We start from the raw sequence: 15,794 nt of genomic DNA, 5'->3' as shown, positions 1-15,794 counted from the left end.
CAGGAGGGACCAGTCCCTGGAGAAGGACATCATGCTTGGTAAAGTAGAGGGTCAGCAAAAAAGAGGAAGACCCTCAATGAGTTGGACTGACAGACACAGTGGCTGCAACAATGGGCTCAAGCATAATAATGATTGTAGGGATGGTGCAGGACCGGGCACTATTTTGTTCTGTTGTACATAAAGTCGCTATGAGTCAGAACCGACTCGATGACACCTGACAACAACAGCAACATGAGTTGGAATTGACTTGACAGCAATAGGTTTGGTTTGGTTTTTTGGTTCTATTTTTTGGGAAGAGTTGTGAAGAATTGGCATTAATTCTTCTTTAACCATTTGGTAGAATACCCCAGTGTAGTCATCTAGGCCCAGACTTTTCTTCGTAGGTAGTGTTTTCAGTGTTAATTCAATCTGTTTACTTCTTACAGGTCTACCCAGATTTTGTTTCTTTTTGAGTTAGTTTGGTAGTTTTCCTTTTAAGGAATGGGTCCATTTCATCTAGGTTATCTGCATTGTCATCGACAGTTGTTCATAGCATTCTCTTATAATCATTTTTATTTCTGTAAGGTCAGTAGTAATGTCATCTCTTTCATTCCTGACTTTAGTAGTGAGTCTTCTGTATTTTTTTCTTGGTCAATCTAGCTAATGTTTTGTCAGTTTTGTTGATTTTTCGAAGAACTTTTTTTCAGTTTCTGTGATTTCCTCTATTGTTTTTCTGTTCTCTATTTTGTTTATCTCTGTTCTAATCTTTATTATTTCCTTTCTTCTGCTAGCTTTGGGTTTAATTTGGTCTTCTTTTTGTAGTTCCTTGAAGTGTGCAACTGGGTTGTTGATTTGAGATCTTTTTTAATGTAGGCATTAACAATTATAAATTTCCCTCTGACTACTGCTGTCACTGTATCCCATAAGTTTGGGTAATTGCATTTTAAGTTTTATTAGTCTCAAAGTATTTTCTAATTTCCCTAGTGATTTCTTCCTTGACCCACCGATTGTTTGAATGTGTTGTTTAATTTCCATGTATTTAAATTTTCCAGTTTTCCTTTTGTTATTGATTTCTAGCTTGTGGTTGGAGAAGATACGTTGTACGATTTCAGTCTCTTTAGATTTATTGAGAGTTGTTTTACGGCCTAGCATATGGTCAATTTTAGAGATTGTTCCATGTGCTCTTGATATAGAATTCTTGGTTGACAGTTTTGTTATATCATCCCACTGTATTCTGGCCTCTGTGGTTTCTGATGAGAAATCAGTTGTTAATCTTGTTGAGGATCTCTTGTATGTGACAAGTTGCTTCTCTCTTGCTTTCAAGATTCTCTCTTTGTCTTGTATTTTGACAGTTTGATTATAATGTTTTGGCGTGAGTCTCTTTGAGTTTATCCTGCTTGGAGTTCCTTGTGATTCTTGGGTGTGTAGATTCATGTATTTTGTCAGATTTGTCAAGTTCTCAGCCATTACTTCTTCAAATGTTAGTTTGCCTCTTTCTCTCTCTGATCTTCTGGGACCCTCATAATCGTTATGCTGGCCCGCTTGCTGGCATCCCTTAAACCCTTAGGACCCTCAGGCTTTGTTCATCTTTTCTCATTCTTTTTTCTTTCTGCTTCTTAGACTGAGTAATTTCAATTGCCCTATCTTCAGGTTCGCTGTTTCTTTCTTCTGTATGTTCCAATATGCTGTTGAACCTAATGATTTTTTTAAATTTCAGCTATTGTACTTTGCCGCTCTAGAATTTCTGCTTGGCTTCTTTCTTTCTTTTTTAAATAATTTATTTTGTTTTTGTTATTGTTGAGAATATACACAGCAAAAACATACACCAGTCCAACAATTTCTACGTGTACAGTGCACTGACATTGATTACATTCTTTGAGTTGTGCAGCCATTCTCACCTTCCTTTTCTGACTTGTTCCTCCCCCATTAACATAAATTCACTGCACCCTAAATTTTCCGCCTAATCCTTCGAGTTACTGTTGTCAGTTTGATCCCAAATAGGTAGATCTTAAACGAGCACAAGGCTCAAGGCAGACATTCTTTACTAGTTAAGCTAAACTATTATTTGGCTTTAAGAAGACTTCAGGAAATATTTTTGGTTTAAGATTTAAAGATTATCTCAGGGCAATAGTTTCAGGGCTTCATCAAGCCTCTGTGTCTTCATAAAATCTAGAGTCCATGAGAATTTGAAATTCTGTTCTACGTTTCCCCCCTTTTGATCAGGATTCTTCTATAGAATCTTTAATCAAAATGTTCAGTAATAGTAGCCAGGCACCATCCAGTTCTGGCATCATGGCAAAGGGAGCTGTTTGGTTTCTTTTTATAACTTCTGTGTCTTTACTGATATTTCCCACTTGTTCAGACATCATTATCCTGATTTCCTGTAGTTCTTTTTCCATGGTTTCCTTCACCGCTTTGAGCATGCAGTTGTGTTTCCATATCCAGGGAAGAGGCAGATCCACCACTTGGGGAATCAGCTGCAGCTGAACCAGCACTGCCTCGACACGGCCTTCAACTTCTTCAAGATGGCTGTGAGTAAGCACCTGACGCGGGGGCGGAAGATGGCCCACGTGATTGCCGCCTGCCTCTACCTGGTCTGCCGGACAGAGGGCACACCACGTATCCTTTCCTTGGGTGACGCACGTTTGCGTATCAGTTGGCCTCCCTCAGTTATTGTGATCAGCACTTACTATCACTTGGTGCTCACGTTGATTGTGAAGGGATAACTCAGGCTCAGGGCTTTCTGGACCTGAGGGATCTTTGTGTGGCACAGAGGAATTGAGGTACTCTTGAACATCGATCTCTTTCCACAGCCTCTTTCTGTCTGCCCTCAGAACTCCTGCCCCCATTTTTTCCCACTCTGGAGCTTGCCCAGACATAGGCACACATCTTCAACATCTTCCTGTTGTTTGGTCCTGTCCTTTTGTCTGAAGATGGCCTCATGCTCTGAGGTGACTGTAACCACCTGGGCTGCCGGTGCCTCTGCGGGTTCTGACGTCATGGCTACTGTGTGAGTGATGGGGAAAAGGGTGCAGATCTGAGGTACAGGTATCTGTGCTTCAGTTAGTGTCCCTCCACACCCCTGCCCTGCCAGCATCCAAAGAAATAAGGGAAATTGAGAAAGGGAAGGAGAAAGAGAAATTGGAGATAAAGTCACCTGATCTCTTGGGGAGTGATTTAGAAAAAAAAAAACAAAACAAAACCCATTGCTGTCAAGTTGATTACAACTCAAAGCACCCCTATAGGACAGAGTAGAACTGCCTTATAGGGCTGCCAAGGCTGTAATCTTTATGGGAACAGACTGTCACATCTTTTTCCCGTGGAGTGGCTGGTGGGTTCGAACCACCAACCTTTTAGTATTCCCAAAAAAAACCATTGCCATTGAGTTGATTCCGATTCATAGTGACCCTGTAGGACAAATCAGAACTGCCCCATAGGGTTTCCAAGGAGCGACTGGTGGATTCAGACTGTCAACCTTTTGGTTAGCAGTCATAGCTCTTAACCACTATGCCGTTTAGTATTAGGCCCTAGCTTATTGTAAACACCAGAACAGCTTGCCATGTGAGTGGGGGAGGCAGTGTTGTCCTGGGAGAGTGGTGCGCTGCGTGGACGGCACTAAAGGCCTGACTCGTGCAGTGGGAGCGGGTGTGCTCGTGTGTCATGAGCTGCCATTGGGGTGCCTGCAGGTAATGTCTCTTTCCAGGATTTCTCAAGATGACATGGTGTGGGGTGACACAGAGGCTGAGCAGGTGACCTCAGTTCAGTCCCTTAGTGGATATCTGACCTCCTTGTCCTCGGTTTTCCCGCCTATAAATACTGGCTTAGATTCTGTCATCTCTGAGGCCCTTGCGGACTTACTGTCATTTTGAACCAGCAGCCATCTTGGGTAGGATGGTGGAGGGTGGGCCAATGATGGGTGGGCTGTATGTAATCATGTTTGTTTATTTTGCTTGCTGTGGGGACTGGGTGATTAACCTGACAAATTTGATTCTGCCCAAACTGTGTCCCAGAAGCATCATCGTGAATACATGTGCAGACCTCTCTCATCCCCTGAGAGTTGTTTTGGAGTGAACACTTAGTGTTGCTGGCCATTTAGGTTGACTCTTGTCAGTGTTCCTCTGTAACTTTCCTTATACAAACCTCTGTGGCTGCCTCTTTGGTCTTTGTGGCATCTGACAGTGCCTGGTGTTGAGTAGGTGCTTCATGACAGTATCGTGTCCTTCTTGCAGACAACAGAGTCGGTGCTCCATGACGGTATCATGTCCTACATGCAGACAACAGGGTAGATGCTCTGTGACAGTATCATGTCCTACATGCAGACAGCAGAGTAGGTGCTCCATGACAGTATCATGTCCTACATGCAGACAGCAGAGTAGGTGCTCCGTGACAGTATCATGTCCTACATGCAGACAGCAGAGTAGGTGCTCTGTGACAGTATCGTGTCCTACTTGCACATGACAGAGTAGATGCTTCGTGACAATATTGTATCCTACTTGCAGATGACAGAGTAGGTGTTCCGTGACAGTATCGTGTCCTACTTGCACATGACAGAGTAGATGCTTCGTGACAATATTGTATCCTACTTGCACATGACAGAGTAGGTGTTCCGTGACAGTATCGTGTCCTACATGCAGACAGCAGAGTAGGTGCTCCATGACAGTATCGTGTCCTTCTTGCAGACAACAGAGTAGGTGTTCCGTGACAGTATCATGTCCTACATGCAAACAACAGAGTGGGTGCTGCATGACAGTATCATGTCCTACATGCAGACAGCAGAGTAGGTGCTCTGTGACAGTATCATGTCCTACATGCAGACAACAGAGTAGGTGCTCTGTGACAGTATCATGTCCTACTTGCACATGACAGAGTAGATGCTTTGTGACAATATCGTATCCTACTTGCAGATGACAGAGTAGGTGTTCTGTGACAGTATCGTGTCCTACATGCAGACAACAGAGTAGGTGTTCCGTGACAGTATCGTGTCCTACATGCAGACAACAGAGTGGGTGCTCCGTGACTGTATTATGACCTACTTGCAGACAACAAAGTAGGTGTTCCGTGACAGTATGGTGTCCTACTTGTGACAACAGAGTAGGTGCTCCGTGACAGTATCGTGTCCTACATGCAGACAACAGAGTAGGTGCTCCGTGACAGTATCATGTCCTACTTGCAGACGACAGAGTGGTCAGTGAGCCCGCAGGCTGCACTGCTGCTCCTCCTTGGGCTGCTGAGCTGTGGGCTCCTCTTGTTGTCACATAGCTGGAGGCCTCTGAGGCAAGAGGCCAGTGTGAGACAGTAGGGAGTGGAGGTGCCTGCTCGGAGGTGCTGTGGTCCTGCTGCTCCAGCAGCTCGGTGCAGGCAGACTGACTGCATCTGCAGGCCTGATGTGGGCCACGCTCAGCTAGTGCCTGCCTGTTGGCACTTCCTCAGACTACTCTCACCTGTCTGTTTTCTTGTGTTAATTTTCAGCAGCTCTTAGAGACCACACATTTGTTTCCTAAACGTATCTAACAGTGACTGAAGAATTTACTGAAAAAAATCTCTCCAAGAGCTTTCCAGCCTCCTCCATTTTGGACTGTCTGCTGTCTGTGCCACCACATAAGTGCTTATTTTGGAGTATCTTTTCACCATTACTCTGGGAGTTCCCACCTTCTCTCCTGTGTGGGATCCCCTGCTTCCTGTTCCCATGACCTCTTCATTTTGTGAGAGCTTATTCTCTGATGGCTTCCTGGGAAAGGAGACCTGGGAAGTAAATTGTTTTGAGCTGAGAAGGTTTGAAAATGGTCTTCATTTTACATGCACCTGTATAGATAGTTTAGCTGGGTATAGAATTCCAGGTTACAAATTTTTCTCCACCAAAACTGGGAAAGTGTTGCCACATCTTTTTTTTTTTTCCCCCCCCTGGGGAGTGGTCGTTAAAACAACAGAAATTTGTCACATCTTCTTGCTTCCAGCATTCTTGTTGAGCAGTTCAACTTCATTCTGATTCTTGATCTCACACTGACATGTAGGCCCTTTCCTTCTGCACTCCTGACTCACACTTGGGGAACTTTCTTAAATCATTTATTTCGTTTCTCTCCTGTTTTGTTTCCGTTGTTTACTCTGTCTGTCCCACTGAACTGATCCTCTAGGCGTGTTTTCTCTCTTCTTTTTCATTTAGTTATGTTTTTGCTCTGGGACAGTGCCTAGACTTGTTCTTCCAACTAAGTCTTTTCATTTCTGATTGCATATTTTTACTTTCTAAGACCTCTTTTTGTTCTTTGGATATTCTTTTTTTGTAGTATCCCATTCTTTATGGAGGCAGTATCTTCTCATCTGTCTGCAGGAAGTAGTAATAGTTTTCTGAAGTATTTTCTCTTGAGGTCTATTTCTTTCACGTGTTTTGGTCACTGTACCAGCAGTTCTGCTGAAGTATCAAGTGGTTGTGGCAATCTGCTCCAGGGTGATGTATTAGGAGGGTGCCTGGGAACAGTGTGCATGGTGGGCATGCTGAGTGCACTTCTTGTTGGGCGACCTTCAGTATCAGAACCTTTAATTAAGATGTCTCTTTAAAAATTTTTGAAACTTCTTATTTCAGTATAAGCATGTACAAGGCATATGTATGCTTTAAAGGACAGTAGTAAACACCCAGGTGTTCCCCACACAGACTGAGAAGTTAGAGCCTGACGAGCACCTCAGAAGCCCTCCCCCAACATGTGGCTCCCAAGCCACAGCCCCTCCCTCCGTCAGAAGTAGCCACTTCCCTGAACATTGTGTTAGTCGTTCCCTTACTCTTCTATGTTCTGAAACAACATCCTGGCTGGCTTTGAAACTCTTGAGAAGTCAGCTCCAACCTGGCTCTGTAAGGTGGGCAGCATCACCACTGTCGGATGGGGCCTGGGAAGAGAAGCAGAGCACAGCCAAGGGTATGGATTTCTTTCTGAGGGGATGAAATGTTCTAAAATTGCTTGTGGTGATGGTTAAACAACTCTGAATATTTCTCAATGCAGCTGCACCATTTTACATTCTACCAGCAGTGTACGAAAGTTTTGATTTCTCCACATCTTCACCAACACTTTTATTAGTCTTCTTAAAGAACCAAACTTTTGTTTGATTATCTGTCTTGTACATGTGTATGATGTTTAAGGTTATGTGTCTACTTGGCTAGGCCATGAATCTCAGTGATTCGGCAGTTATGTAATGATGTAGTTTTCTTTCATTTTGTGATATAATGTAATCACCTCTGTGATCTGATCTGAGGTGATCAGCCAGTCATTTGTAAGGGAAGTGTAAAAATGTCATGGGGGAGGTGTCTGACCTCATCTAACTTCACAAGGGGGAAGGAGAATGAAGATCAACAGCCCAAGGCTGATTCCTATGAGGTGGTCATACATACCTCCTCTCGCCAGCCCTTTTTACCAATTCTGACACCATCTGTCCCTTCTGTGGCACACTCTGCTTCTCTCTGAATTTGATAATTCATTGCAGTGGCAACCCAGAACTCACAGACAATACTCACGATTATGGGGTTTCCTAGGGAAGTAACAGGTTCAGGGTACAGGACAGCCTTTTCTCGGCTGTGCCCACAGGCAGGTTTCTCTCTGGCCCTCAGCCACTCAGCCTCTAAGCCTGGCCTCTGCCCTGCTTGGGCAAGCATTACAAAGCTCTTTTAGCTCTGCCAATAAGTGCTTAGAGGCACCTCACTCCACCAGTAATCCTTGTCCCGAAGGTGCTCAGCTCTAGCCCCTGGGTCTGCAAACCAAGCTCCACCAAGTGTCTGTAGGCACCCTACTCTGCCAGCAAGCTTCCTGCCTGAAAGTAGTCAGCTTTCTTGCTCTGTGGACTGGGAGGCTCACCGTGCTGTCTCCTGCCAATCTTCTGCAGTCTCCTGCAGTTTTCTGGTTCTGCTGCTGCCATTTTTCTCTGCTGCTGCTTCTTGCTGTTTCTGGTGGTACAGGTCTTCCTCTCTGTCTTCTGTGTTATAGCTCCTATTCTCTCAGTGTCTCCCTTTAAATGTAATGGGATGGCAAAACTGATCCCCTCATTAGGGATCCATACACCTTATTTGTATAGTCCCACCCAGTCATTTGGTGGGAGTTACAAAGACTATGGCTAGTAGGGACATATTAAGTAATTCACTGCACTGCAGGGAGTTTCCTCGGGGGTGTGGCCTGCATGCAATATATTTGGACGTTCTGGTGAGGCTCTCTATCATTTCTTGCTCTGAATCCTGCGTCTGGCTCGTCATCATCTGACCTCTGGTTCTTGGGACTTGAGCCAGTGGCCTCCTGTCTTACCTGCTGATCCTGAGATTCGTCGGCCTCTGCAGCCTGTGAGCCAGCACCCTGCTGTCTGACCTGCCGATCTTGGATTCATCAGCCCCTGCAGCTATGTGAATCAGGAGAAGCCTCCAGCCTGACACCTGACCCAGGAACTTGGGACTTGCCAGCCTCTACAACTGCGTGAGCCATTTCCTTGAGATAAATCTCTCTTTCTCTCTCTCTATATGTACGCATCACTGGTTTTGCTTCTCTAGAGAACCCAGCCTAAGACAGTGTATTTTATATTTCATTGATTTTTTCTTTTTATTATTTCTTTTCCTTTGGATTTTATTTATTTTCTAGCTTCTTGAGACAGATGCTTAGCTTGTTTTAGTCTGTTTTTTCCAATATATACATTTGAGACTATAAATTTTTGCCTGGGCAGGTTATAGCTGCATTTCACAAGTTTTGATATATCATACCTTTATTATTATTCAGTTCGAAATATTTTCTAATTTCCATAGTTATTTACTCTTAGATACATGAGTCATTTAAAAGTGTCTTGCTTATCTTAAAAACAATTGGGGGTTTTCTGATTATCTTTTTGTTGTCGATTTATACTATAATTCCATTATGGTCAGAGAACATATGCTGAATGATTTCCATAGTTTCCAATTTGTTGAGGTTTGATGTACAGCTCAGCAGATGGTCTATTTTGGTAACTGTTCCGTGTGCATTTCAGAAGAATGTATCTGCATTTGTGGGTCGAGTGCTCTGTAAATGCCAGTTAGGTCAAGTTGGTTAATTGTGGCATTCAAATCATCACTGATATTCTTGTCTGCTTGTTCTGAAAGAAAAGTGTAAAAATCTCCCACCATGAATGAGAATTTATCTGCTTTTCCTTTCATTTTGTCAGTTTTTGCATTACTTTTTGAAGCTGCGTTATTAAGAGGATACAGATTCAGGATTGTGTGTCCTCCTGGTGGAGCTGAATCTTTTAACATTAAGAAGTGTCCCTCTTTATCTCTAACACTTTTTCCCCTAGAGTCTACCTTGTTTGATGTTAGTAAAACGGTGCCGGCTTTCTTGTGGTTAGTGTATGCATGGTCTGTCTTTTCCCATCTTTTTAAATTCAGTCCTTGTTGATTAAAGTGTATTTGTTGTAAATAGTATATAATTGTGTGTTTTTAATTTGTTTTTAATCTAGTCTTAGTTACTTGTTTTTTATTGGGGAATTTCATCCATGTAAATTTAATGTGATTACATATATACATGGGTTTAATTCTACCATCTTACTGTATTTTCTGTTTGCTCCATTTGTTTTTTGTTCCTTCCTTTCTTTCTTCCAACCTCTTATCAAGTATTTTATAATTCTATTTATCCTTTAAACAGCTCATTAGTTATATATCTTTTTATTATTGTGTTATCAGTTAGCGGTTACCCTAGAGATAATATCCTGTATCCTTGACTTCACACAGTTTACCTTAAATTAGTACATTGACACTGTCCAGTCATGCAAACTCTACAAGGTATTATTATTATTATTGCTTAAAACTGTATTCATTCAGATTTATCCAGTTTTTGACCCTTTCCATTGTTCTTCATTACTTCCTGCATTTCTGTGCTTTCATCTGGGATTATTTTCTTTCTGTCTGAAGAACTCCCTTTTATATACCTTTAAGTGTGTCTGCTAGTAAAAATTTCAGCTTTTGTTTGTGTTAAAACATCTTTTAATTTTTCTTCATTTTTGTAGAACATTCTTAACTGAGTATAAACCTCTGGGTCGTCAGCAGTTTTGTTGTTTTTAAGTACTTTGAAGCTGTTCCATTTTCTTCTGCCTTCCATTGTTTCTGTTAAGAAGTTGACTAACTCTTCTTGTTGCTTCTTTGAAGATATTGTCTCTTATCTCTACTTGATTTTAAGAAATATCTTTGTCTTTGGTTTCAGGGGGTTGACTGATGTACCTAGGTGTGGTTTTCTTTGTAGAGCTTGTAGGATTTGTGGCTTGATGTCTTTTGTCTGTTTTGGAGAAATATTGAGTAGTGTCTTTTCAAATATAGTTTTTACCCCATTCTCTTTTCCCTTTCTAGGACTCCAATTACATGTGTCTTAGGCCTTTTCACTGCAACCCATGTTGTTTTTTGTATTTTCCATTCTGCTTTTTGCTTCATCTTTTCTCTTTCTTTTATTCTATTTTCTAGTGACCTATCTTAGGATTCATATATCCTTTCTTTTGCTGTGTCTGATCAGGTGTTAAACATATCTGTTAAGGTTTTCTTTTTTAGTTCTAGAATTTCATTTGATTTCTTTTAATTGATCCTAATTCTTTGGTAAAATTATTCATCTCTTCATCTGATTTCTTAAACATACTAATCACAGCTGTATGAAAGTCTGGAGCCCTGGCGGTGCAGTGGTTAAGAGCTCGGCTGCTAACCAAAAGGTTAGCAGTTCGAATCCACCAGCGGCTCCTTGGAAACCCTATGAGGCAGTTCTACTGTGTCCTATAGCGTCACTGTGAGTTGGAATCGACTCAACGGCAATGGGTGTGTGAAAGTCTGATGACTTTTGTGGTTCTGTTTTTATTGTCTGAGTTTTCTAAATAGAAAAATTTTCCGTAATTTGCTTCTGCCTATTGGCATGCTTGGTAATTTTTTACTGAATTGCTGGATATTCTGTTTGAAAAAGTGTAGAGTCTGACTGAGTTTTCCCCCAGAGAGGATTTAATTTTCCTTTGGCATGTAGAGAGTGTAGGGTAGATAAGCCTGTTACAGTTGAGGCTGGTCCAGTTTGGGTCTGCATTTTCATAAGTACGTAGGTGCTGACTGAGCCTAGGGTGTGTGCTAGGTTTAGAGTCTTAGCAAGACCATTATTTTCTTCCTGTAACTTTGCAACTGCAGAAATCCCTGCTCAGCTCTTTAGCTTTTCGACAGCAGCCGTGTGTTTGGCTCTGTGGTATTTACCCTTTGTGCCTGCCTGGGCAGCACAGAAGTTGGCAAGTGCTTTGAAAAACTTTGTGGAGAACATTGGGCTCGCTTCTTGTAGTTGCTGCCTCTTTCTGTGACAGTTTGTCCCTGGGGTCTGGCTGTCTTGGAAATCCCTAAACTCTAAATTTATCCTCCTAGCCAAGCGAGACTACCCTGAGGCCTGGGCTGCTGCTTTTTGTTGGTGTCCGTGCTTCACCCCAGGAGGCGGCCAGTGCCCGTTGGTAGGGGGAAGCAACGAATATAGCACCTGGGCTCACTAGGAACGCGTACCCTTCTTTCTAGGATCTTGCTCTGCACATGTGGCTCCTGGTTGCTCTCCAGCACTTTCAAATAGCTCTGTGTGTGTGTGTGTTTTAATTTGTGATAAAATACATACCAAAAAACCCAAACCCATTGCCATTGAGTCGATTCCGACTCATAGTTACCCTGTAGGACAGAATAGAACTGCCCCATAGGGTTTCCAAGGCTGTAAATCTTTACAGAAGCACATTGCCACAGCAGCCAAACACTCAACCACTGTGCCACCAGGGCCCCTTGATAAAACATATGTAACATAAAAATGCCATTGTAAAGCATACGTTACAGTGACATTAATTACATTTGTAGTATTGTACAACCATCACCATTATCTATTTCCAGAACTTTTTCATCACCTCAAACAGAAACTCAGTACCCGTTAAGCGTTATCTTCCCACTCTCCCCTTCCCCTAGCTCTTAGTACCCTCTGATCTACCTTCTGTCTCTGAGTTTTTCATTCTAGATACCTCATGTAAGGGGGAGTCATGCAACATTTGTCCTTTTGTGTCTGGCTTCATTCACTTAACAGTGTTTTCAAGGTTCAGCCATGTTGTCGCATGTATCAGAACCTTATCCCTTTATATGGCTGAGCATTATTCCATTGTATGGGTGTACCACATTTTGTTTATCCATTCATCTGTTGATGACACTTGGGTGGTTTCATGAATAGTGCTGCTATGAACATGGGCATGCAAGTATTTGATTTGGGTGTATAGTTAAGAGTGGAATTGGTGGGTCATATGGTTATTCTGAAGGAGCCCTGTTTGTGCAGTGGTTAAAGTGCTTAGTTGCCAACCAGAAGGTTGGCCGTTCGAACCCACCAGTCGCTCTGTGGGAGAAAGATGTGGCAGTCTGCTTCCATAAAGATTGCAGCCTTGGAAATCCTGTGGGCAGTCCTACTTTGTTCTATAGGGTCACTGTGAGTTAGAATCAATTTGACAGCAACAGGTTTTTTTTTTTTTTAATGGTAATTCTTTTTAACTTTTTTTATTTTTTTAAATTTTTTTATTGTTGTAGTTTAAATGAAGTTTACATTCAAGTTAGTCTCCCATAAAAAATTTATACATACATTGTTAGGTGACCCTAATTGCTCTCCCCATACTGTGACAGCACACTCCTCCTTTCCACCCGATTTCCCATGTCCATTCAACCAGCTCCTAACCCGCTTTTTTTTTTTTTTTAAATTGTGATTTAGGTGAAAGTTCACAGAGCAAATTAGTTTCTCATTAAACAGTTAATACACCAATTCTTTTGTGACATTGGTTGCCAACCTCGCATGTGTCAGCATTCTCCCCAGGTTCCTTATTTCCATTCATCCAGTTTTCCTGCCTTCTTGTCTTTGTTTTTGGGCTGGTATGCCCATTAGTCTTGTAAACATGGTTGAACTATGAAGCACACCCCTCACGTGGGTTATTGTTGGCCCTATAGACCTGTTTAACCTTTTGGCTGAAGGGTGAACCTCTGGAGTGACTTCCGTACTGAGTTGAAAGGATGTCTGGGGGCCATTTGGGGTTTCTCCAGTCTCTGTCAGACCAGCAAGCCTGGTCTTTTTTGTGTGTGTGAATTTGAATTTTGTTCTACATTTTTCTACCGCTCTTTCCAGGATCCTCTGTTGGGATCCTTGCCAGAGCAGTTGGTGGTGATAACTGGCCACCATTTACTTGTTCTGGGCTCAGTCTGGTGGAGGTTGTGGTCCATTAGTCCTTTGGACTCATCTCTCCCTTGTGTCTTTGGTCTTCTTCCTTCTCCTTTGCTCCAGCTGGGATGGGACCAGTAGATGTATCTTAGATGGCTGCTTGTAGGCTTTCAGGACCCCAGATGCTACTCACCAAAGTTGGATGTAGAACATTTTCTTTATAGACTATGTAATGCCAGTTGAGTTAGATGTGCCCTGAGACCATGGTCCCTAGCTTTCAGGCCAGTAGCTTGGTCTCTCAGGACATCTGAATATGTCTGTGAAACTTCTGTGACTTTGCCCTGGTCAAGTTGTGCTGACTTCTCCAGTATTGTGTACTGTCTTACCCTTCACCAAAGTTACCACTTATCTACTATCTAGTTAGTGTTTTTCCCTTCCCAGCCCTCCCCTCCCTCATAACCATCAAAGATTCTTTCTTTGTGTGTGGAAACATTTTCATGTGTTTTTATAATAGTGGTCTCATAGAGTATTTTTCCTTTTATGATTTGACTAATTTCACGCACCATAATGTCCTCTAGATTCATACATGTTGTAAGATGTTTCGCAGATTCATGATTGTTCTTTATCACTGTGTAGTACTCCACTGTGTGTATGTACCATAGTTGGTTTATCCATTCATCTGTTGATGGGCACTTAGGTTGTTTCCATCTTTTTGCTATCGTGAATAATGCTGCAATGAACATGGGTGTGCATATGTCTATTCGTATGACGGCTCTTATTTCTCTAGGGTATATTCCTAGGAGTGGGATTGCTGGATCATATGATATTTCTATTTCTAGCTTTTTAAGAAAACGCCATATTGTTTTCCAAAATGCTTGTACCATTTTGCATTCCCACCAGCAGTACATCAGAATTCCTATCTCCCTGCAGCCTCTCCATTCAACATTTGTTATTTTCAGTTTCTTTGATTCGTGCCAGTAATGTTGGGGTGAGTTGGTATCATTGTAGTTTTGATTTGCATTTCTCTAATGGCTAGTGATTGTGAGCATTTCCTCATGTGTCTGTTAGCCACCTGAATGTCTTCTCTGGTGAAGTGTCTGTTCATATCCTTTGCCCTTTTTTAAATTGGATTATTTGTCTTCTTATTGTAGAGGTGTTGAATTTTCCTATAGATTTTAGAGATTAGACCTTTGTTGGATATGTCACAGCCAAAATTTTTTCCTAGTCTGTAGGTTCTCTTTCTACTCTTTTGGTAAATCTTTTGTTGAGCATAAGTGTGTAATTTTTAGGAGATCCCATTTATGTAGCTTACCTTCTATTGTTTGTGTATTGTTAATTATGGCTATGTTTGACTTTTCGAGGAACTGTTTTCTACACCAAACTTTTTTACAGTAGCTGCACCATTTTGCATTCCCACCACCAATGCATGAGGGTTCTAGTTTCTGTACATCCTTGTCAGCATATCCAGAATATATGAAGAACTCCTACAACTCAACAGTAAAAAAATCCCCTGAATCTGAATAGACATTTCTCCAAAGAAAGTATACAAATGGCTAACAAAAACATGAAAAGATGCTCAGAGTCATTCACCATCCCCTGAAAATGCAAATCAAAACCACAGTGATACACTTCACCCCACTAGGATGGCTGTGGTCAGAAAATGGAAAGTAACACGAGTTGGTGAGGATATGGAGAAATTGGAACCCTCATGCATTGCTATTTGCGTTTTACCTAGCTTTTATTGTTGTTCTTGAAAAGAGGGTTACTCTGCTACTGGAAGGGTTACTCATACCTGGAAGCAGAAGTTGCCAAAATACGTTCTTCTTGCACCTCTTCCTTGCCTCCCGTTACGGATTGAATTATGTCCCCCAGAAATACGTATCATCTTGGCTAGACCACGATTCTCAGTATTGTGTGGTTGTCCTCCGTTTTGTGATCTGAGGTAATTATCCTTCATTTTGTGATGTTGTAAATCTTAGCCTTTATGCCTGTGGTTAGGGTTCCATTTAGGAGTGAGCTGTCCATTATGTTAATGAGGCAGGATTAGGGTGGGATGTATCTTAAGTCACTGCCTTACTCAAACACCAAAACTAAACCTGTGGCCACTGAGTTGATTCTGACTCACAGTGACCCTACAGGACAGAGTAGAACTGCCTTATTGGGTTTCCAAGGAGCAGCTGGTGGATTCAAACTGCTGACCTTTTGGTTAGCAGCAGAGCTTTTAACCACTACACCACCAGGGCTTCTAGAGGGTGTGATTCAAGTCACCACCCTTACCCTAGTCACCAGCCTTACCACCTTTATTCAAGTTATGTCCTTTCTTGAGTCATACCTTTTATCTTACAAGAGATAAAAGGAGAGAGAAGGGGGAGGCGCAGCCAATGTGGTGCTATAGACAGAAGCACCATGCGATCCCTCTACAGCAAAGACCCGAAAAACTTAAGTAAACCAGATACAGTCATCAATCCTGGAACCCTAAGTGTCAAATGACAACAGGGAACTAGAGAGGTCAATCTGTAAATGACAACAACGTCAAAACAGTAAAAGAGGGAATAGATGGTGTAGGTATAGAACTTTCAAATGGAGAGGAGGTGAAGGTGATAGCAAGCAATAAAGACTGGTTCAAACTTAGGAAGATGGGGTAAATTTCAAGGTAAC

General features: G+C 42.1%; 1 protein-coding gene across 1 annotated transcript in view; it reads left to right on the top strand.

The window, feature by feature from the left end:
• Positions 1-15,794, top strand: part of BRF1 (BRF1 RNA polymerase III transcription initiation factor subunit) — an 86,195-nt gene that overhangs the window by 14,998 nt on the left and 55,403 nt on the right. Inside the window, exon 3 of the mRNA XM_004376761.2 lies at positions 2,425-2,598. Coding sequence (XP_004376818.1) covers positions 2,425-2,598 — 174 coding nt within the window. The remainder of the gene's footprint in view (positions 1-2,424; positions 2,599-15,794) is intronic.

The sequence above is a fragment of the Trichechus manatus genome, unplaced genomic scaffold, assembly GCF_000243295.1.
Source record: "Trichechus manatus latirostris isolate Lorelei unplaced genomic scaffold, TriManLat1.0 scaffold00045, whole genome shotgun sequence".
NCBI lineage: Eukaryota > Metazoa > Chordata > Mammalia > Sirenia > Trichechidae > Trichechus > Trichechus manatus.
This window is presented reverse-complemented; position numbering and strand designations above follow the sequence as displayed.